A 25379-nucleotide genomic window follows, 5' to 3' on the forward strand; every position below is an offset into this window, starting at 1 on the left:
GGTGTCTGGGTGTAGTTTTCCGCCTGTGTAACTGGAGGTTGTGTTGTCTTTAATTTATGAAGCCTGACAATGCTGGAGGGGATAGAGTTGGTTTTCAAGGGTGTATGAGGATGTTAAGCTCTATGAGAATTACAGAGGTGGTATCAGATGGTAATGCCAAGGTACTAAATGATTTAATGTTCACATAGCATGTTTACATACTCTTCTCACCATGGTATTAAATGATTAAAATATTCTTGTAGTATGGCGTTTTCATACAACTCAAAGAATACCATGATCAGTGTCTCCAAAGAATACAGCCCCACTCATGTCATGCAAGGGACAAAAATAAGGTATCGTGTCAACAAATTAGGAATTTGTTCCTTTGACATATTCATTTTGTTCCATAGGTACATTGTGGTCACATTGTATTAATTTGTTTCCTCTTTTTACGCAAATCATGGCCACGACTTACACTAACTAAATTAAAATGAGGGAACAGATCAGTAGCCTACAATGTAGCCACGATTTAACTAAGATGAGGGAATTAATTACTACAACATGGACATATATTTAGCTCTTACGAGTCACTTACTCCGCTCTCATGAGAGCAGTGGTGGTGTCAGATGGGAATAGCATGGTATTTTTGATTTGTACCACGGTACTAAATGATTAAAATATCCATGTAGTATATTGTATTTAAATGTTGCTACTTCAAGAATGTTAACATACAAATTCTCGCCTAACATCTGGGCGAAAATCAAGACATTGCGCACACAAATGAAGAATTCGTTCCCATGGCTTAGTAATTAGTTTATTTGTTTTAGGTACATCATGTGTACCTTGAATGCAGTGTAAGAGGCTTTGCCGAATGCATAAATATTAATGTTAATTTAACACAAGCAAACAAAGTTGTACAACATAGCCATGATTGAATTACTACGACATGGCCATAAAAAAAAAAAAAGAATCATGGAAAATAATTCTTATATTTTTTGTCTACCTTTTTTATATTTATTTCCTCGCATTTCGTGTGGCTGGGCTTTGCACCAAAACACATACATTTTTGTTAGCGATACTTTATGTCTGCCGAGTTGTGTGAGTCTATTAATGTTATTAAGCTAGTTTGTGTCCAGTAGCGATGTGGGCCGTTTAAAACAGCATATACTTTCACCCTCGAGTTCGTGAAAGATTTACAGCCAGATGTTGTTGGATTCATGCAGTTTCTTAAGTGCCCTGTTACACTTAGATTGAAAAGCTGTACTCAGCATTTCTCAGAGCCCAACTCGGGATTAAACTGTGGGCAAAAAGCAAGTCAAGGGCTTGCAGAAATGACGTAAAGGGGAGATAAGGCCGGAGCATGAAAGAGCTTAGTTCACCTCCTAAACTTTATAGTTTTATTGCTGGGAGATAAACACATGCAAAGTGCAGAGTCTAATGGCAGGATCATAAGGGCAGCCAATTGCTCTTTCTTTTAAGAGTTTACTGTTTTGTGTGGTTCGACTAGGCCTCAGTTTTGATCCCCAGGTGACATAACCTCATGCCATTAAACAATGTCACCATAAATGGAACAAGAGAGAATGGGTGTCAACAAGACACATCGAGTCTTATCTGAATGGAAATAAAGAGTTGTGTATAGAAGCCATTTGTTTCCAGGAAACCTGAAAAGCTGGAAGATACCGTCAACCCAGGTTACACCTCTCAAGTTATACAATACAATGACAGATTTACATGTAAAAGAAAAAATATTTCTGCTCTTGTGAAAGTGAGAAGCTCCTGTAGTTTTTGTGGTCTCTGAGACCCCAAGGGTTTATTAAAGGCTCAAAAATCATATTTAAAATTGAAGAACCAAGTAGTTCTCACTTCAAACAACCTTCAAGGAAACATATACGTTTTGTTTGGGGTCTCAGAGACCTTAAATATAAAAGATGGATAAATGCATTTGATTTGAATTCAAACTGATCCCATGGCACTGATGGTTTTTATTTTACTTTATTTGAGGAAAGAAGCAGTGGGTATAGAAATATCATAACCTTGCTAAGTATTTTATATATTTTCTTCTAGACAACATACTGTACACACATTTAGTTGTTTTGTTGTCAAGAGGATAATTCTGACCAGAGAAACATTTCACTTATGTGTAAAATTTTGTCCGTTACTTCAGATTCCTTGAAGAATGCCATATTACACCAACAATCTAAGATAATTTGACATTATTTCATAATATTAGAGCACATTTTACCACTATTTTTATTACTGTAACGCATACACTGCATATGCACATTAGTTTCTCCACATGAGTTATAACAGAGGCAATACGTCAGCAGAACTTGTGGCTCACATATCACTTCATGTTTCTTTTGCATGTGTCTGGCGCTCACTTCACTTCACTTTCACACATGACTACAAGTCAGCAGCTCTTTTAAAATATAAATAGTATCATATTGAGATAAATTTGAAACACAAATGTACATCTGCACTGGTGCTGCATGAACCGCACAGGGCCTGTGTTATCGATACCGGCGCGTCTGCTGAGGTGTGAGGTTATCAAGGACACGGGGGCTGACGTGGGTGTAGTAGTGCAGAGACGGGTCTTCAAAGTTGAACGGAGGGTTGAACTGCTCCTGAATGTACTCGGGCAGCAGATGAGGAATACTTGATGGAGAGAGAAAGAGAGAGAGTTAAGATCTACTGTAGCATCTAATCATCCAGATAATGTAAAAAATGGTTCTTTTTTTTTTCAAAGAACTGCTCACTGAAAGGTTCTTTGTGGAACCAGAAATGGTTCTTGCTACAAAAACCACCTTTATTTTGATGAGTGTGAAATATGTTGAACACATTTCTGAAAAGTCCATATCTGCTTTGTGACACAAAAGAACTGCACTATGCATTAACACCTAGATTTCAATCCTAAAGCCAGAATGAGGGTGTTAATTAAGAAATAGGCCGCAGGGTTTTTAAACAGAAAGAAAAGTGCTTCCTATAAAGGGAGGGAGAAAGGAAAGTGTATGTATGCTGCTGCCCTGCCCTTGACCCCCTCTCCCTGTGTGGGCCTTCCTCTGCAGTGCTGCAAACAACACTGATGAGCTCATCTTGCAGGCGCCACACACACACACACACACACACACACTCTTGTGATTGACTGTCTGCTTTCCACATCACAGAAAGATGCTGCTGCCTCCCAGTGGTGAAAAGTAAACAGTGCACTTCAACAACACTAATATTTAAACATTTATTCTGAGAAAACAACATGCAACCATTTACAGTGGTGAATGTCTGAGACCAGCAGCCATGCATATAAAATGTAATTTATTCCAAAGCTGAATTTTCAGCATCATTAGTCAAGTCTTCAGTGTCACATGATCCTTCAAAATCAATCTAATATGCTGATTGATCCTCAAGAAACATTTCTTATTATTATCAGTGTTGAAAACAGTTGTGCTGCTTATTATTTTACTGGAAACCCTGATGTAGCAGAATCCAAGTATTAATTTAAGACATTAACAAAAAATAAATTTTACTCAGATTGGTATGCTAGTAATACAATTTGAAATAAAAACTACTAATTTAATTTATATTAGAAAAGAATGAAAAGTAGAAATATATTCACTGGTGCTCTCATGCATTTAGAACACACTGCATGCTGTAGAAATCATGTTTCCCTCACACATTTGGTTTGAAAAAGGAAATATCTAGCATCTAGAAGTTTTATTTTATTTTATTGTATTTGAGGAAAAAGTATAGTGGGTATAGAAATATCATAACCATTGCTAAGTATTTTAAGACAAAGTGTTTGAGTGGGTTTGATGGGGCCATATGTTTGCTTATAGACAACATACTGTACACACATTTAGCTGCTTTGCTTTCAAGAGGATAATTCTGACCAGAGAAACAATTCACTTGTGTGTAAGATTTTATTATTTCAAATTCCTTGAAGAATGCCATACTGCACACCCATAAAACTAAGGGGGGAAATGTTTTATAGAACCATATTTTTTTGGTATTTGACATTATTTCAAAACATTAGAGCACATTTTACCACTATTTTTATTACTATAATGCACTCAGAGCTAATACAATTTTGAGTGGACCTAAAACATGCCAAATTTTCTCAAATGAAACAATATTTCCAGGAATAGCTGCAACTGGTTCTCAAATATTTCTACTTTTGCATTAACATGTTTAAAGAATAGCTTTGTTTTCATTGGCAGAGAAATGCAACTAATGCGTGCAAACTTATAACTTTGTTAAAATTTGTTGAGAACACTGCATATGCACATTATTTTCTTCGTAAGAGTTAGTATCTTCAAATAACTGAGGCAATCGCTCCATGTTTCTTTGGCATGTGTCTGGCACTCCCTCACTTTCACACATGACTAAATATAAATAGTATCATTTTGAGATAAATTTGAAACACAAATGTACATCTGCACTGGTGCTGCATGAACCGCACAGGGCCTGTGTTATCGATACCGGCGCGTCTGCTGAGGTGTGAGGTTATCAAGGACACGCGGGCTGACGTGGGTGTAGTAGTGCAGAGACGGGTCTTCAAAGTTGAACGGAGGGTTGAACTGCTCCTGAATGTACTCGGGCAGCAGATGAGGAATACTTGATGGAGAGAGAAAGAGAGAGAGAGAGAGTTAAGATCTATGCTACACATCTAATCATACTGTTAATGTCACTGTATGTGTGATCAGGACACTCACTCCCCAGAGATGGTTTTCTTGCGTGAGCAGCAGCAGAAGCAGGCGAGGGCCGCCAGCAACAGCAGCAACAGGAGGGGGATACCAATGCCCAGAACCAGCCCCAAAATGAGTGATTTCTTATCCATAGTCTGAGCACCTGACACGTCTGTGCGGTTGTTCCAGTCTGAGGTGGAGGAGAATTATTATTATTATTATTATTATTATTCATGAAAAATGTACAGACCAGACTCGCAGAGCATGAACACTGTTTTTCTGGCGATGCTCTTACCTGATCCGCATGACTGTGAATCTTCCTTCAGATCCGTGCCATTGCACACACACCTGTAGCCCCCGTAGGTGTTGACACACTGGGCTGTTTTTGAACACGGAGCCTCATTTGTCTTACATTCATCAAGGTCTAAAGAAAACAAGAAATACAAATTCTAAAGACAAGAAGTGGAACTTAAGAATACATAAGCACAGTGGAACTAGAGGTTAATGTCTTACTGTAGGCAAGGCAAGGCAAGTTTATTTATATAGCACGTTTCATACACAATGGTAATTCAAAGTGCTTTGCATTTGATCACACACACACTTTTGATTATATGTAAATCTGTTATTGGCCAATCATTACACTGAGTCATGTATTAAGTGAAAACAAAATATATAGGACATTTTCTTACCGTCCACAAAGGCTGAACGGATGCTGTAGTACTGACTGACTCGGGTCAGATAGTCCATGACATACCAGTGCGGCGTGTCACTGGACACATTGATCCTGTACTCATTCTGCCCACCTGCTGATGCTGAATCAGGAGCTATAGCAGTGGCGTTGTAGAACTTGTTCTGGAAACCCATTGACAGGATCTCCTGCAGCTGTAGAGAATGCAGAAGTTAGTGTGACCTGTAGTGTTAAAGACATGCCATGTCTGAATTTATCTGACATTTTCACATCTCAGATTCATGCACTGACCTTACTGAGTCCTTGTGCTGATGTTTGCTTTCCCCATCCAATAGACACATTAAAAACATTCCATCCTAAAAAAGAAAAATATGAAATCCAGGGTACAATTTTCAAGTGAGGCTATGGGGGCAGTTTTCACTGTCTATCTGGTAGTGTTCTTCTTCTTCTTTTATGGTAAAAGTTATGAAACTTGGCACAGATATAAAGGACAGTCTGAACATGAACTACAGATAGTTAGCACCACCACTAACATCACCATACAAACTCCTTGTAGACCATTTGTCTGATTTAGACTTAAAAACATTGAATTCAAATGATCAGTCAAACGATTTGTCGAAGAGCTCACCGAAGAGGATGTGAGGCTATATCTCCGTAATGCTTTAGCGAATTCAGACCAATCTTGGTGTGTGTTATGATAAACATTATCTGAGGTTACCTGCACAGTTTCAGCACAGTAACATTTTTACATGCTGGCCATTTTGAATTGTGAAAAAAAAAACTATATTTTAAGAAAATACTGGGTATTATTCTGAAACTTGGAATGTGTTATCGGCACCATGCCCCATAAGGTACTCAAATGTTCCTTGTGGTCAAAACATGACTTTAGCTAAGTTTGATTTTTTAAATTATTTTTTAGCCCAGTTTGAGTAAAATTACCTTAAGCTGTCTTTAATTACTCATTGTTTTATTTAGTCTGATCTTCCTTGCCATACTTGCTCCTCATTCATCTCAAGGGGTCATATGACACTGCTAAAAAGAACATTATTTTGTGTATTTGGTGTAATGAAATATGTTAATGCAGTTTAAGGTGAAAAAACACATTATTTTCCACATATTGTAGATTATTAATTCTCCTCTATGCCCCGCCTCCTGAAACACGTCGATTTTTTTACATGGCTCATCTCTCTGAAAAGTGAGGTGTGCTGTGATTGGCCAGCTATCCAGCGCATTGTGATTGGCCGAATGCCTCAAACGTGTTATGGAAATGTTACGCCTCTTAACATATTGTGATGCCTTGTGTGGCCGGAGCGACCTGACAAAAACATAAAACCCATTAGAAACATGATATAAACATGATTTCAAGTCGTGTTTTCTTTTGGAAGGCAAAACGTCCCAGCGTCACACACAGTGCAAAGTGGATGTATTTCCTCAGCAACCAGCACAGATCAGCTCCAGACATGACGAAGCGGATATCGTCCTCTTTTGGAAGGCCAAACAAAGTAGTTTCACTTCACAGTAAAACACGCAGCGTCTATACGACATGGCGACGGCAAAAACAATACTACAACGAAAATAAAAGGTATGCGTTCTTTCTTTGCGTGAACATCTGGGCGGCGTTATGCAAATCTTCCCACATAGTGACGTAGAGATGTGGGGGGCTTGTTAGAACGGGCCGTTTCGGGGGGCGTGGACGAGTTTCAACTTTTATAACGAATATCTCTTTGGATTTGAGACTTTAGTCTTTGCAGCTTCACAGATCTTCTTTATTCACCAAAAGCTTGTAACACTCCAAAGAAAAAGAAAAATTTTAAATCGTATCATATGACCTCTTTAATTGCTTTTCGTAGCTATATTTTCATTTGGTGTTGTCTGGTCAGTAGGGTTGCAGATCCCATTATAGACTGTAGATGGGGATGCAAGTTTCACTACCAGCATATTAAAACATGCAACAGATTGAAAGTGTTAGGTCAACAGTTTTACATGAGTCAAGATTATCTATAGTCAGTGCCATACACTGTCAATGACACAGATCTTGTTTTACAGAGTTTGTTTACAGAGGCGTACGCAGCCAAGTAAAATGTGTACATTAAACATTACAACTTATCCTGTACTAAGTTGGAAAAATTTTAACAAATCACGCCATAATGAAACCTTTGTCATTCAAAGCAATTAAATAAAGTCTCACCTGTTGGATTAGCAGATTCACCTAAAAAAATTAAACAGAAAAAAGAGAAATAAAACCAAAAAATAAATAAAACAGTCAATCGTGTTATAAAGCAACTGGTTTAATCGATTCAAACATTCTAAATCCTTGTTTCTTCAATTAGTTACCTGTGTACAGTAAATGTTAAGTTGTGTTGATTAGTTGTGAAAGTAAAACCACTTACCACAGCCGTCAGTGTCTCTGGTCTTCTGATAACGGCAAGAGCAGCGCACTGATCCTGGCTTGTTCACACATTCATATTTAGCATTTGGACAGGCTGAGGGGTCCAGACACTCATCAATATCTGTTAGTGAAATAAAGCATGCGTGACTGCAAGTGTGCCTCAGAGAGTGACTTTTAGCATGTGCATTCTTGTTGCATACCTTCGCACACTTTTCCATCGCCACTGTAGCCATGTTTACATTTACATGTGTAATTGTAGCCGGTGCTTGTGCAGTCTGCCATCTCATGACAGGGGAAGGGGAACGGAGGGAGGCAGAAGTCTGTGGGACATGGTTAGACAAATTATAGTTATATGACTATAACGGCTCTAAAATTTGCATATAAAGCTGTTGCAATGAAAAATAGCAAAATAAATGTGCCTTTTAAATAACTACTGACCATTTTCAAAGCACTTGTATCCTTGTTTGCCCTGATATACAGTCGGAGGAGGGCACAGTCCACATGTGAAGAGGTCTCCTTCTCTCTGTCTCATGCATTCCACACCAGGAAAACAGGGCTTGCCTTTACACACATCTGCTCTGTTATCACAGTACTTGCCACTGAAACCCACTGGACAAAGACATCCTACAACCTAGATGTAGACCAACAGAAAAAAAGGTTTGTGTATATTCAAGAAGCACTAAATGCCATTATACACAACACCACTGTACACAACTGAACACAAATGAACACTGATTAACATAAAGTTCCCTTGTGACTTGTACGTTCTAAATAAAGCTGTAGCTAATAAAATGTAATTCATTTAAATTATTAAATTAAAATGCATTAAAAGGTATTCTTTTTTTTATATTTTGCACTATACTAATTAACTGATCAGTTTTTTATTATATATACTAATATACATTACAGTTTTGTGACATTACATTTAAAAAAAAAAGTTATAGATACTTTTATTCGGCAAGTAAGCATTCAGCATTAAATCACATAAATAAATGAGATATTTATATTACAAATTTTCAGCATTGGTGATAATAAGAAATGTTTGCTGAGTGGCAAATCAGTATATAAAACGATTTCTGAAGGATCATGTGACACTGAAGACTGGAGCAATGATGCTGAAAATTCAGCTTTGACGTCACATTAATAAATGACATTTTAAAATATATTCAAATTGAAAAAAAATTATCTTTTAAATTACAGTATTACTGTATTTTTGTAGATTTACTGTATTTTCCCAACTGGTGATATAATCACACGCAATTTCCATCTAAAGATTCTCTGCATGTTTACCTGAAACTTTCCCTGCAGATGGTTCTCCACCACACTGTTGTACTGGCAGCTTCCTCCATTCATACAGTTACAGAGCTGCAGAACAGGGGTGATCACAGAACTGGATGTCTGATCGCTCACTTGAACTGTCAGATTGACTGGCTGGATACCAGAAGGGGTCCACACAAGGATACCATCACCTTCAGGGCACAAAGGAACCAATTGTGAAAAATTAATGCACCACAATGTACGGCATGCCATTAGTATTTCAGGCTTTGTCGTTCACAGAGGATTATTGTAAGCAGGCTAAGTTTATAAATAGGATGCTTTGCAGTAAATCTTACTGCTGCCGATGGTGACCCGTGGAGAGCGTGGTAAGCCCAGCGAGAAGGTGATTTGGTCTCTGTTTGGATCCTGAGCCTTGAACTGAACTCTAACTGTGCTATTGACTCTACACGTGATAACAAATGGCTCTGCCACAATGGGCGGCAGGTTCCCTGTTGAACACAAGCAAAAGCAAAGGGAGGGAGCTGTTAAAATATCCTAGAGACAGCGAGTGAGTGATTGAGTGAACAATTATACTGTGACTAATAGAGGAATATTTTAGCAGTCACAATTATTGCACACAATAATTTTGTATTAAAAAAAAAAAAATAATAATAATAATAATAATAAAAAATAAAGCAGCCTTGATGAGCATAAGAGACAAAACGAGAGTTCAAAAACATTAAATTATTTTACTGGCCCCAAGCTTTTGAACAGTAGTGTATTTTTAGTTTATTTAAGTCTTAATTTAGGTCAAGATATTTTAGTGCATTAGATGAAGGATGTGGATGACCGGCTAACCATAGATTTGTACTCGGCTCTGAAGTTGCTGCTGGTCTTTCTGGACATCCTGGCCGAGGTTTGTGTTTCCTGTGGCCAGGATGTCATGCACACACTGCATGCTGCCCTGGCAGGTCTGATTGTGTCTGGCCAGCTCGTCTGGGCTCACTGAGGACATCAGCTGCTCTGTCATGACAGGACTGAACGGAGCACTAGGAGGTCCGGACAGCAGAAGACTCTCAGGAACAGGAACAGCCCCTGTGCACAACAATCAGACACAGAAGAAACGATAAATACAGTGACCAGTGAAGAAATCTTAAAGGAATAAAGCCCCCCCGCACCCCACATAATTTAGAAACAGTTCAATTAATTATTATTAATTATTTATCCAGTAGGAAATTTGATTCTTACAAGTATCCTGTACATATTTCTTTCAGACTATTTGATCAAAGGATGCCAGTTCATAATAATGGTAAATACATACCCTTGTGAAAAAGTACACATAAGGAAACTTTTAAATTAAATGTAATTTAGAATTAAATGAAAATGTACTTTAGTTTAAATTTATATTAAAGGGAATTAGTTGAACTTAAAAGTGTATTTTTTGACCTATAAGTAGGGCTTAGATACATATTTCTATTTAATTTCATATTTGCTTCTTTGATCTTCTACAATCTATACTTCTACAATCACTTGTCTTTGAAATATGGTTAATATGTACTGCTGAATGTACTGGCAAACATTTATTGTAAACTGAAATATCAAATGTGATTCCTGTATTCAAATACACTTGAAATGAAAAGGTTGCAGCTTAGTACATTTGAAATGTTTTAACTTTAAATGCAGTATCAAATAACACCACAGCTAAAATTAAGTCATAATTAATCATCATTAAGAGCTTTACATGTGCTTTAGGATGTTAATCAGCACATCAAAATAAGTGTGCTTTAAAGTGTGACAAAAGATTGTTAAATCATAATAATTTAAGTTGCTCTTGAAAGTAAAACGTTTAATTTGACATTGACAGTGCGATTTTTAAAAGTATACTTAAGTGTGTTAAGAAACGCAGTTATGAAAGTGTCTGTCTTCAAGTACACCTTTTATTCACAAGTGGCCTTTCATTTTGTTTATATCATATTATCTGCAAGTGCAGTTTTTTTTTTTTTTAAAGAAAAGAAATATAGTACACTATAAGTACACATTTTAGTACAATTAAGCACACTTCTTTTTTACAAGGGTAGCCTATTATTCTTACATTTTTATCGAGTTGCAGTTTCGGTAACACTTTTGAATAGGTAACACACATTTACAAGTAACTATTAAAAACAGTTTTCCCTGAACAAAATCCAAAATTGCTGATTATTAATAGTAATAAGGTAGTTGTTAAGTTTAGGTATAGAGTTGGATTAAGGAATGTAGAATATGTTTATGCAGAATAAAGCATTGATATGTGCTTTTTTAAGTACTAATAAACAGCCAACATACTAGTAATATGCAAGCTACAAAGCAACTGTTTAATTGTGAGAACTGGACCTTAAAATAAAAAGTTACAGTAGTTTCTACAACATTTATCATTTTCTCACTAATAGCCTACTGAACCCAGCTGAAGAGTGCACGCACATGACTGTCCAAAGGGAAGCAGACTCTGTTCAGAGGGGACGTTGTTATTTAGAGAAGCCACCATACGGCCATTGGAAAGCAGGAAGTCGTCTGTCCTGTTGGAGCTCCAGTGTCCCAGTAAACCCAGTGTACGGTTGTAGAACCTCTGCGGGACCTCCACCAGAGCGCTCAGCCTCCCAGCATTACCTCTCCACACGATCACGTTCAGGCCCTCGCCGTACACCACTGCGCAGCGGCTCACAGAGCTACAGCGCACCGCAAAACCCTGCTCATTTACGTGCACCACTCCTGTCAAAACAGCAAAGGCCGCGCGGTTACATCAGAGGAAATTGAGAAAATACCACCCTGGTATGTAATAATACAAATAATATAATGTAAAGTAAATATCATGTTTGCAATTATTATTTTATAATAATTATATTGCAAACAAATGGGTACTATACAGTAGGCAAAAAAAACAGCATGTGAAAGGAGCAATACAGTATGTCTGAAATTACAGTATTCATAAAAAAGTTGCTGATTTGCACAGATGATGTAGTTTTTAACACGATATTCTGAAGTGCACATCTTTGAATGAGACTAAATCGATACTATCCCATGAGGCCACAGGGAAGCTGGTAGGTTCCCCCGACTATGGCAACATGGCAAATGTAGTCGTGATCAAATTCATTCTACAAACATTAATATATACATACTGTACAACACAGTTCTTAATGGTCACAAATTACTAATAATCAGACACAGTCAAGATGTAATGCCTTTCAAAACATTGCGTTTAGTCTTTTAAGTCTGTTTATAATGTATTTTTTCAGCAAGGTTTTATATACAACCATTCAAAGGCGGTTTGTACATATGAAATTCTTTACAAAACTACGACTTAAATGGATGAGTTGTATTGGATCGAGAAAAAGAGAAAAAGCACTGAACAAGAGCATGGAACATTTTCAATAAAAAATAAAAATAAAACAACAGGATGCTTATAGTATGTGTTATTTTATTAGTATGATGAATAATTATTCTAAAATATGTGAAACAGTAATAATAAAGGAGAAGGTTTCCTTAGACTAGTGTTGTAAATAGGAGGACAACATCATTATTTCTTTGCTTGAGCATGTTAAACCTTGAAAATCTTCTTACCAACAGCCACAGGAACGACCTCATCATTAACCAAGACCTTAAGTCCATCACCAGATTCGGCACATTGCCACTCCACCTTTCGAGAAACCATTTATCAACCTTTACATTGTAGAAACACTCATTTATGCACATAGATCTACATAGTATTTTATCTGAGATGTCAGACTCACCTTTCCAGCTCCCTGATAGTAGGCGGCTAATCGTACCAGAGCAGGCACCAGTTTGGGCTGCTTGTTGACCACTAGAACTGCTGTTTGTCCCTGCAGGGTGAAGATGTTTGATCCCGTGCTGGAGGAGAGACGGACTATAACGTAGTCCCCCAAGCCTTTGTAGGTATACTCACTCCCGTCAAAGGTAATAAAGTGGAGACTGCCATATGCCATGCCTGGATGAATGCAGAAAGTGCAACAGAGACTCTTTAAAGATTATTGTTGTCAATATGAGCTTCAGATTATTTATTTTATATTAATTCAAGCGGTTATGATTAGGGCTGTAAAAATGATCACATCTGATAAAGAAAATGCAATGCATAGATTACATAATGCATGATAATGATACACAGTATATAGGAACCATATCAGTTATGCACACTCATTTGCCCTTTATTTGCATTTAGATGACCTTTACTGTTAACTAAGTTAATCTTAAAAACCTTAATAATTTCATAATAAATGAAATCTTTACCAAAGCTAAGAATTTAACATCCATATTTCATACTGTACATTTAATTTTGTGATGCCTGTAGCATTTTAGTTTTTAAGGTTTTATTGAATTTTATGTAGACTTCATACACTGAAAAACATTTGGTGTAGAATTCACTTAAAATTTTCACTCAGAAATTGCTAGTAAATTTCACTCATACTTATGAAGAAATGGTAAATACATACTGAATGTGAATTTTGAAGTAGAAAGACTGAAATAGTACTTTTTGTAAAATGTACTCCAAAAAATATTTGTTTTATTTATTTATTACAGTAGTATAACATATTAATATCACTCATTTATCATTTACTGGCCACACAAGAATGTACAATTCTTCACATACGTTCAGATGTTTAAATCCGCCAGACTTGGATCCACAATCTAGTTCCAGAGTTGTGCTCCACTATTTGAAAATAGCTTTAAATCGCCCCATAATAATTCACCAAATTGTGAACGAATTTCAGATTTCTTGATGCTTTACTTGAGTTAGGAATCCGAATGAAATCAAATTGTTTTCAAAGCAAATATTTACACTGCTGGTAGTCATACAGTAAATAAGGGAGTTGGTGAGACCTAGATCTCTTACCAATGCCTGGTGCTCCCCTGTTCCCAGGTATACTGCTGTCAGAGCTATTCCAACTGTAACCTTGGCATCGATCTAGTGGTCTTTTTGCCAAGTACATGTCACACAGAGGGGACTGAACACAGCACCACTGGAAGGGTAAAAGATCCTTGTCTAGTAATAAAGACAGCATGAAATAAAAGATCAGGTGACACGTGGTAATAGGTTCAACTTACAATGCTTCTGCAAACTTCATAAGAATAAATTACATTTGGAATGGCTTTACCTATATGTAGTTGCATCTTGTCCTCAGTGAAGAACCGTTCACTGTATCCAGCCAGTAGGGGGCCCTCTGGATCATAAACACATCTCTTTCCTGCCCTCTGTTTGTTAAACAGGATAGACTGATAGGCACGGCCCCTGCTGCCACCCCACCTAAGAGCTCTCAGATCCCTCACTTGTGCCATCTGTTCTGAAGGTGGATTCTCAAGGCTAAAAGCCAGGTCCTCCTGTGCTTGAACACGTGTGCAGGGACAAGGTGCCAGTCCTAATGCCCATTCTTTAGGATCGGGCTCATTGAAGGCCCATACCTGGCATTGCCTCTGAGGGTCTGAGCTTGCTTCAGGGGAGCCGGTTAAGTCATACACCAGCTGCCCCAGTTTTCCTGTGTTACCCATGACCGTCTGGGGACGATAACGCCCTCCTGGCTTGAAAAGGTTGTCCGGTGGCTTTGGAACCTCATTGTGAAAGTTGCTCTTACCATCAGTGTAGCCTATAAGAGCGTTATGATTAGTCCTCTGTCCTGGACCCCAGTTCATGTCACTGTAGCGGAGCAGAGCAAATGAACGTAGTCCATCTGTGGTCAGAATGCACTGAAAGGTGTTTGTCTGTGGAGGACATTAGGATAATTATTGCTTAGAAAAGCATTTAAAAGGCCTTCAAAACAGGACCTACTTGCCAGGATAAAAGTATTTTGGTTGCACTTTATTTTACAGTACGTGTATTTACATGTACTTATAGTGTACTTACAGGGTATTTATCTAAGAAAGTTCTGGTAATACAAGGTAACTACATGGGGTAGGGGTAGGTTTAGGGTTAGTACCTAGTTATTACATAGTTATTGAAATAACAATAATAAGTACATAGTATGTACATGAGGAACAGGACTGTAAAATAAAGTGCTACCAGTATTTTAGTCTCAAGACTACCATGGTTTGTTCCATTCCATTCCTTGTAGCTGTTTTTGAAAACAAGATTGTGTCCTGCATGAACGGCCTCCCAGTCATTTCAAAAACACTTCCCAAGATTTTTCTAACAATACAAACAAGGACAGGGTGGGGGTTTGGGTGTGGACAGCAACACTACACCAAGGCCATAAATATCTAGTAAGAGAAAGGATGTATCTTTCATATTGTGTAAGATGAGACCCAAGTCATAAGAGTCTGTCCCCTTATCCCCATATAACAACTCCTAGATATGGTATGGCCAATTGTATCATCTTCCAGGCAAAAATAATAAGTCTAATAGAAAATAAACAGAAATATAATGGAACATGAAGTAATAGCACACCATCAACCAAAGCCTGCAGTACACATGGTGGAGGATGAGTTACATGCTAAAGTTTTATACTTAGGATTAGTTTGTTCAAATTACTAACTCTTATTATGAACAATATTATTAATATTAATAGTGATGCTTGCAGTATTCATCATTCTTAACTACTGTTGCTCTGGTTCCATTCATTCATCTAACACTCACCTCAGAGAAGTTGATCTTTTGATAGGACACGGGCAAAACATGATCCCATGTGATTTTTAATATCCAGGAGGGGGAAAAGGGGGGTTTGCCTCTTTGAGTCTCAAATTTGCTAACATCGTTTGCTGTTCTCTGAAATATTGCCTCAGCATAGATATCAGAAATATTAAGGAGACTGTATTCCTGTTGGACAGAAATGGAGAATATTAAAAGTTTCCTTCAAGGTATTTACCACAAAATTATTTAGTTATACTACAAAAAAGGAAAGTTTTACTTAAAGGGATACTCCATCCCAAAATGAACATTTTGTCATTATTCACTTACCCGCAGATCGTTCCAAAATCGTAAAAGCATTGTTCGGTTACAGAACACAATTTAAGTATGAAGAGCATTGAGTTATTTATTTGACAGTTTATGGGACAGTCTCAAGCCTACCGGTTTTCATCCAAAACATCTATAGACGAACGAAGGATTTATGGGTTTGGAACGACATGGGGTAAGTGAATGACAAAATGTAATTTTTGTGGTGGAGTAATGGCAGACAGGTTAAATGTTTGTGAAATCTGTTTAAAAACAGTAATTATATTACTGGCATAGTACCTATATAACCAGGTCAACAAATCATAGAACTTCCAAAATAATATTTTTTTTATTATTAATACAATACAATAATAATAATAATAAAACAAATTTAAAAAATCATAGTAGAAGCAAGGCCACAAAACGTTGCATTATTTATTAGCATTGCTAACCTGGTATAGCAGTTTTCCATTACCAAGGGTGAGGTCAGCATCGTCCCAGAACACAGCCAGCATCGGCTGGCCCTCTTTACCATCGAAACCCCCTGGGAATGGAGCAGGGAGCAACAGTCTCTCATTCTCACTGACTGACTGGAACTGCACCAAGCCATTATCTGAAAACTGAAAAGGTTAATTTGTCAAAAAAAAAAACTTTAAAATATAAACAGAAGTAAGCCTAAATGTAAGTAGCCACAGAGTTTCCTAAAAAAAAGTGGTTTACGGTATATAATTTAGGATATTTCGGATATATTATGCTGCTCACCATTAAATTGCTATTAAAACGTGAACAGTTAATTGTGCATGCTTACAAATAGTCGCTCATATATTTTGTCCATGAATGGAAAGCCTGCAGGAGGAGTGATGTATGGAGAATTTCCATCTGCCTCTGTCTTTGGCAACCCAGCATCACCTACTTCCTCTCCAAATGGATACAGGTCACTTTCTGTGAAAATATATAAAAACAGATGTACCCCATGGGGTCAAGGTTTGGCTGGTTATCATGGGCATTTCCCATGCTTGATTAGGTTGACCAGTACACAACATAACATGTTGGAAATCTCTGTCTGGAAAATAAGTTTAAGGTAAATTTAAGTTGATCAAGTTTAAGGTATGACTGGAATCTCTAGTCATGAGAGTGTGCATCATTTACTTGCACCAAAGTTTTTTTAGCACCAAAATAGCAAACGTCAGAGAGAGACACAACAAGACAGAGAAAGAATGAGAATACATTGAATATAGAGGGCTTATTTTATATAGAAATGTTGTGTTCATGATGGTAATATAATACCCCACCCATTGGCGGCAGCTGTGGGCAGAGGTTATCTCCGGTAGAGCAGGCACAGCTGTAAGATCCTATTAAATTGGTGCATGTTCTGTTGCTATAACACATGGAAGGTGAGAGACACTCATTTCGGTCTATGCATCCATCCATTCCACGCCCATTTCTGGTTGAGGCATCCCATCCATTGCCACACTGGCACTGAAAACCACCTACAGAGTTGTAGCATGTGGCAGCAGGATGGCATCCACCCCTATTGGACTGACATTCATCCAGGTCCACACAAAGAGACCCTAGTGAAATAAGACCTGGTGCACATACACATACATAAGATCCAGGGGTGTTGATGCATTGGCTTGACTTGTGGCAACGTAAGGATGATTGGGAGCACTCATCAATGTCTTTACAGTATGTCCCATTTCCAGTGTAACCTAAGCGACACTGGCAAGTAAAAGACCCCACTGTGTTCCAGCATCTTGCCAAGGAGTGGCACGTAGAGTTATTTGCACATTCATTATTGTCGATGCATGTACCATTTTCCTCACGATGTCCTGGTGGACAAGAGCACTGGTATGATCCAGGTTTATTGATGCATACCTGATCGGGACGACACATCCTGTTCAAAAGGCATTCGTTTATATCTGTACACTTTGGACCCTGAGCCTCAAAACCAGATGCACATGGACACTGGAAAGAACCTGCTGTGTTTACACAAACAGCATTGGCAGTGCAGGGAGGGTCAGCTGCTAGGCATTCATCAATGTCTTGACACTCTGTTCTGTTTAGAAAGTAACCCAAGTTGCAGTTACATTTATAAGACCCAGGGAAATTGATACATGTAGATTGAGGTTGACATATGGATTCATTCTTTGATCCTGAACACTCATCTATGTCAAGACACCTATTGCCATTGCTTCCAAATCCCATATCACAAGCACAGTAAAATGAGCCAATTGTGTTAATGCAAGTTCCATTAGTGCAGAGTGTGCCAAACTCTGGGTTTGAGCACTCATCTATATCCTCACATTGGGTACTACTGGTACCATTAGAGGAGAATCCATGATCACAAAGGCACAGGAATGAACCTTCAGTGTTGACACAGACACTGTGGTCTGAACATGTAGAATTGTTCAGGCATTCATCAACATCCTCACAGACAGTCTGATTGCCTGTATACCCATCCCAGCATTCACAGAAATACCATCCCGCTGTGTTTTGGCAGTTGGAGGCATTTGGGCACTGTGCTTTCCCTGTGGCACATTCATCAACATCCAAACACAGAGAGTTGTTAGTGTAAAGGAAACCATTGTTACATGAACAATTATACCCTCCCTTAGTATTGTGGCAGGTGCTGTTGTCTGGGCAAGTAAAGTTTCCTACACTGCACTCATTTATGTCTACACAGCTTGCCCCGTGGTACTGGTAACCGTCCCAGCAGTCACAATGAAAAGACCCTGCTGTATTGAAACAGTGGGACAACTCTGGGCAAGCTCCTGTTTGTGTACATTCATCTATATCCTGACATTCTCTACCATTCCCAAAAAAACCTTTAATGCAGGAGCAATAGTTTGACCCACGGATGTTTTTGCACTCGGCATGGGTGTTGCATGCATTGGTTACATTCTTACAGTCCTTCTCATTCACACAGGTACCCAATTCATAGACTACACCAAGGGTGCATGTGCATGTATATGTTCCCGGAAAGTTTTGGCAGGTCATGTTGTTCCCACAAATTGAGGGTGGCAAACACTCATCCACATCCTCACAAGTAAACCCATTTCCTTGGTATCCCTCCATGCACTTGCAAATGTAGGACCCCTCTGTGTTGTTGCACATGGCAAGAAGGCTGCAGTTATGAGGCAAAGTTGAGTTTTCAGTACACTCGTCCACATCTTGGCAATCAAACCCAGATCCGGTCATGCCAAAGGGACAGGTACACTTGTAGGAGCCAGGGGAGTTAATGCAGCTGGCAGCTGGGTGGCATCCTCCGTGTTGGGATTGGCACTCATTAATGTCTATAAGTCATCCAAAATGGGACAGGGTCAGGTAAAAAAAAAATCCCTAAAAGACTGAGAAGAGAGTCCTCAAGCAAGCAAAGAGGTGTAAATATGAATTTTGGAATGGAAGAAAGGCTTACCAGAGCAGTTTTTTCCATCACCAGTGTAGCCGTTGAGACAGGAACACAGATGACTGCCAATTGTGTTGACACACTGTGCAAACTTGCTGCAGTTATTGGCTCCAGATTCACATTCATCCAGATCTGAAAGTTTGGAAAAAGAGTAATGTGAGAAAAAAGATTGAAAGAATTATGCCATTGCCTGGCTAACTGAACCCAGGAAATTGGCTTATGCAAATATAAATTATTATTTTTTATTTTTTTTATTAATGCATGTGAACTGCACGTACCTATGCATTCCGTTCCATTAAGAGTGTAACCCACTTTGCAAATGCAATCAAAGGATCCTGGTTTATTGACACATTGCGTCTCTTTCTTTGGGCACACATTCTCTTCACATTCATTGATATCTGAGCAAGTGAGTCCATCACCTTCGAATCCCACATCACACACACACTGATACTCTGAAGTTGAAGGATGACACAGTCCATGTGGATGGCAGGCAGGATCACATTCACGACTGGGGAGGACACAAGTGTTGTTGTATGCTACTGTGCCATTCAAACAAGAACAGACATATGCTCCAGGGGAATTGACACACACAGAGATGTCTGGGCAAGTATTATTTGAAAGGACACATTCATCCACATCTGTACAGGTGGAACCATCTCCTGTAAAGCCCTGGTGGCAAATGCACAAGAAATCACCAGGATAATTGTAGCAGTTGGCATGTAGATGGCACGTCTCCTTAATTGCACATTCATTTATATCCTCACATGTTATGCCATTTCCTGAGAAGCCGGGATTGCAGGTACATGAGAAGGAACCTTCTAAATTCTTGCATGTGGCATTCTGATGACAAGGTTTCTGCTGTTCACATTCATTAATATCAGAGCAGTCTAAATTATCAGTGATTCGACTGAAGCCTGCTTTACACTGGCATGAATATGACCCTTCCATGTTTGAGCACTGCTCATTGATGCCACATGCCTTTTCAGGTAGCTGGCATTCATCTATGTCCTGGCAGGTGGTACGATTGACTAGCTGAAAGCCTGAGGGGCAGTTGCATGAGAAAGACCCCCTACTATTGACACATGTTGCTCTGTTTCTACAGCCACCGTTATCAAGAAGACATTCATTCACATCTGTGCACTGCAACACACCATCGCCTGTGTATCCCACCATACAGCTGCAGTTGTATTTTCCTGGTACATTAATACAGAGTGCATTAACATGGCAACGCCTTTCTTTGGCACACTCATCTACATCCTCGCATACTAACCCATCACCTTCGAAACCAGTTAGACATGCGCAGATGAATGAACCAGGTAAGTTTTCACAAGAGGCATAAGCACTGCAATGTCTTGTGGCACATTCATCCACATCCACACACTGGGTTTGATTAAAGCTGTAGCCTGGACCACAGTCACAGAAGAATGAGCCTGGAGTGTTGACACATGCAGCATTGGCTGGACAAATGTTATTGGTGGTACATTCGTCAATGTCAGTACACCTTGTACCCGTGCCCTGGAACCCAGCACGGCAAGAGCATTCGTAGCTTCCTAGCAAATTGGTACATATTGCGTTGGGGTCACAACTGTTCCTTCTGTCACACTCATTAATGTCTACGCACGCCAAGCCATTTCCAACAAATCCCTCAGGACAGGTACAACGATAAGAACCTGGTAAGTTTGTGCATTCAGCAAATGAGCTGCAGGTGTTTATTTCACATTCATTGATGTCCACACATGTCTGTCCGTTGCTTTGGTAACCACTGTTGCAGAGGCAGGTGTAAGATCCTGGCAGGTTCCTGCAACCTTTATACCCAAAGAAAGCGGAGCACACACCAGGAGTCTCTGAACACTCATCAACGTCAAGGCAGAGATAATTTCCATTGCCTTTGTAGCCTGCACTGCATGTGCACACATAGGAGCCTGGGTTGTTGGTGCACGTGGCATGCCAGTGGCAGATTCCTGGTCTTGCGCACTCATCATCATCAGTGCACTGAAATCCATTTCCAGTGAAACCAGACCTGCAACTGCAGTCTCTTCCTCCATCTCTGTTGGTGCAAAGTGCATTAACATGGCAGCCACCATTATTAGTTTGACACTCATTGATATCTTGGCATTGGAAACCATCACCAGAATAACCATTTTGACATAAACAGGTATAACTGCCCAGAGTGTTACTGCAGACTGCTTTTACATGACAGCTGTGTAGACCAGTTGTACACTCATCAATGTCCTGGCATTGTACTCCAGTGCCCCTGTACCCCATTCGGCACATGCACAGAAACTTATCATCACGTGTTTTGAAGCAGTCTGCATTGGTGTGGCATATAGTCCCTGCAGCTGCACAGTCACTGAGATCCGCAGCTGTGTAGACAGAATGGGTAAGAGTTGGGTAAATCTGGCAAAAAAAATGACTGTATTCTGTACTGTGAGTTGATCATTTATAGAGCACTCTGCTCTTGATCATGTTACTGACCTGCAGTTGTGTACCTGAACCCAGTACACAGGCATAGCAGATACAGCAGAAGACTCCTGCAAGAGAAGGTAAACAAATATGAAGAAAAAAATGTTTCACTTTATTCACTGTTAGGTTAAGACTCTATATGCCTTTGAGACGGTGGCAGTTACCAATGAGTCATTGTTTTGCTCACATTTAACTGGATCCAAAGCTCTTTCCTCAGGAAATGCAAAACCTGTTTTTGTTCAATTTAATTATTTTGCAGCAAAGCTCTATTTGTGACTTTTCAATGATCTATGGTCTTTTCTATGATTATGACTCACTAAATAGGAAGTTCTTCTTAGTGTAATTAGTACTTTTACTTATATGCGTGTATATCTTTACATCTATAGAGTTACATGTATCAAGTTGAACCAGTTTTCCCATAACAAAAACAGAGGGATTGTGATTACATTGTTCTAAATCTCAATTCATGAGCCCCAAAAGGGATGGACATGCTCAAAAGAACGTACGGTACTCATTCCACCAAACAAATAACTTTATTAGACTCAAAGAAACAAATCGTTCTCTAGAAGTCATTTAGTGTATACTATCATTTTGTCATCTCCGATATCCATCGTCAACTTTCTCTGCTTTTACTTTACAAAGTAAATTTCAAGATTATAGCATTTCTGATTATAGCACGGATCCCTAAAGTTGTACTTTGGAATGTTCTGTTACAAATAATGACTGGAATCATTGAGAAAAGTGTGAAACAAAGAGTTTCTCAAGTTTGGTAACTGAAGTCAACATGGATAATGTCCTGAATAGGAAAAATGATGACAATAAACCCAGATCTCTGACTGGGTTACGTGCTGAATGTTTTACTTCCATGTGGGTCAGATTCAGTCATTGTCTGTCTAATGGAATCTACTGTATAGAAATCCATGAGGTGCATCCGAATCAAATTACATATAGAATTTACTGGAAAGAATATCCTTCTCAACATCACATCATAGCTGAATATCATAACCCAAAATAAATATTTACCATTACAGATTGGAATTGAAATTATCCCTTTTTACCCAAGTTTAGGATAATTGCAATATGTCTATTTATTAATCTTTCAGACTGTCCACAACAATATATCAAATTGAGTTTTCTCAGCTTTCAGAACATACACATCCAGAATACAAATAGCTCAAGTGTATCATCTGGAATCATTGTATGATTAGAGTAAACTGTTATTTGCTCAATTCTGTAATTGTAATCTTAAAATGAATCATGAGAGATCAATTCTAAATCTTATTCGACAGATTCAGTGATCAGCACTTTTACAGAAACAAGCCAACAAATTTCACTTTTACTGTAAAGGAACCTGACAAGCAAAATGATAAATTGAAATCAGTACTTACAGCATATCTCACTGACGGCTGGTTGTCCTATAAGGCGGACATTAGTACACAGATTTAGCGTGTCCTTCTCAGGATTCGGAAGGTGTGCGACTTAACTTCCTTATGGACACTGCCCAAGTTACAACACTTTGTCTTTCCTGGTACAAAGCATAATGACCCATCTCATCACCTGAGACATCCTAAACCAGCAAAATAGGGAACACCCAGATATTCCTATGATTATGTTTCTCTCTCCTAGTAAGTGAACTACTCCCATTGGGATTTAACTTGCCTCCGGGTGTAAAATAAAGTCTGCGACAATAAAGAGCGAGGGTACCTTTACCTCTTACCAATTTTTTTATTATTATTATAAGGGATAAGCTGGGACTACAATCAGCCCTTGGTTTATAATTTAACAGCTCATGACAGCCCCATGGTGGATAAGCATCACAAATTTATAACACAAAGTATTTGGTTCGATTTGCATAATATACAGGAAGTGTATTTCTATATGGATCTTAGATGCTTATAATTTAGCTGAAATATAATTAGGTTAGTTTTAGTTTTTTCCTATTTTTTACTGCCCATGGAGTAACCTGAACCTGACAACTCTTTATATCTGACAACATTTTTATGGTATGTTGCATATATATATATATATATATATATATATATATATATATATATATATATATATATATATCATGGCATGCGATTCAGGAAATTATGGTAATTTGGTGGGTGATGGTTGGGGGGATTGTTAGAACAAAGTAGAACAAAGTTACACATTACACATTCACATAATACACATATAAAAATAAAGTGTTTTATTTTCAGGTGCCATAATATTTAGCAGGAGAATTCAAAAAATTTGAATGAACAAATAAAAATAAAACTAGTGGTGGGCCGTTATCGGCGTTAACGTGCTGCGTTAACGTAAGACTCTTATCGGGCGATAAAAACAATATCGCCATTAATCTATTCTCAAAGTTGTGTTGAGAGCTGGGTCTATACTAGGCGAGCTATGATGACTTTCACCTTGATATTTTAGTGCAGATGTATACCTATCCAAATCTGTAGGGGGCGAGAACGAGTCTTTAAACTTGTATGTATCAGGTGGCAAGGAAGTCGACCGGAAGTTGAAGTCGGCAGGGTGCCGCCATCTTGTAGCAGAACTTCCCTTGCGTTAGCATTCCCATTGACTCCCATTCATTTTGGCGTCACTTTGACAGCGAATAACTTTACATCTGAGGCATTTAAAGACTCCGTTTGTCCATTATTTATTTCTAAAGATACACGACAATGTATATAGGGCTCCGTTACCTTCTATGTTACATTATGGCCCCGTAGAAACAGTTTTTGTAAAAATAGGCTGACGATTGCGTCATAACCACTCGGCTCTCTGTCGCATTACCGTACAGACAGGAGGAGAAGCTCACAGGCAATTAACTTAATATGGCGTACTGGCGTTACATTTTAAAATACTATACAAAATAATTAATCAGAATACTTACTCCTGCTCACTCACGACAAAGAACTCCCCGCTCAAGCTCGCCGTCTCTGCAAGATTAACGATGGCAGTTTGCACGCACAGCTACTTAGAAGATTTACATCTGTCAGACAGGTTGCTGACGTCATCAAGCTTAGTTTGTGAAATTACCAGGTTTGCTTCAGGAATTTAAAAAAAAAAAAAGCTTCCCAATGGAAACCTCAACAAGAAGCACGCATGTTTCACACATAATCCGTAAACGATCGCTGCACTGCGGCAGACGCATCGCTCCTGGAACGCACTGATGGACCGCAACCGTGTGAACAATGGAATCTGTTAACATGGGTGTGTAAAAAAATACGAGTATGTGTGAAACAAGTGTAAACTTGTTTGCACCTTGTGCAATGTGGAATTCATTTACAGCTTTTTCAAGCAGTTTGTGATGCATTTTGGAAACAGGAGATGAGCTCCTAGTCTAATACACCACCTAGCTTGAGAAACCCGTTCTAAAAGACTTACTTTTAGTCATTATTTTATTTGGGTGGTACACGTATTCTGAATGCCTTCGGCAGAATTCAAATGAGCCATTTTAATCTAGATTAATTCCAAGATTACAGTTAGATTAATCTAGATTAAAAAAATTTTTTTATCTATGCCCACCACTAAATAAAACACAATATACATTGATCCTAGTAAAGCAACAGTCTTAAAGTTTTTCAGTCCAGAGTATTGAGTGATTTTTTTTTCTG

At 38.6% G+C, this 25379-nt stretch overlaps 2 protein-coding genes across 4 annotated transcripts in view; one reads left to right on the top strand and one right to left on the bottom strand.

The window, feature by feature from the left end:
- Positions 1-25379, top strand: part of LOC128026464 (tumor-associated calcium signal transducer 2-like) — a 39965-nt gene that overhangs the window by 155 nt on the left and 14431 nt on the right. The gene's annotated exons all lie outside the window — the stretch shown is intronic.
- On the bottom strand, positions 1994-9349 carry si:ch73-105b23.6 (latent-transforming growth factor beta-binding protein 3). 3 transcript variants are annotated; one of them, XM_052613637.1, is made up of 11 exons: positions 9026-9348; positions 8174-8366; positions 7936-8055; positions 7737-7856; positions 7535-7555; positions 5638-5702; positions 5348-5540; positions 4954-5082; positions 4686-4848; positions 4453-4587; positions 1994-2634 (listed from the first exon to the last, which is right to left on the bottom strand). In XM_052613637.1, exons 1-11 carry the CDS (start codon positions 9263-9265, stop codon positions 2490-2492), a joined length of 1524 nt encoding a protein of 507 aa, XP_052469597.1. In that variant the 5' UTR covers positions 9266-9348; the 3' UTR covers positions 1994-2489. The 3 variants fall into 3 exon arrangements, with proteins under 3 accessions (XP_052469597.1, XP_052469599.1, XP_052469598.1); XM_052613638.1 differs by having other exon boundaries at positions 2492-2634; positions 4405-4587; positions 9026-9345; XM_052613639.1 differs by lacking the exon at positions 4453-4587 and having other exon boundaries at positions 9026-9349.

This window comes from Carassius gibelio, chromosome A13, assembly GCF_023724105.1.
Source record: "Carassius gibelio isolate Cgi1373 ecotype wild population from Czech Republic chromosome A13, carGib1.2-hapl.c, whole genome shotgun sequence".
Taxonomy (NCBI): Eukaryota; Metazoa; Chordata; class Actinopteri; order Cypriniformes; family Cyprinidae; genus Carassius; species Carassius gibelio.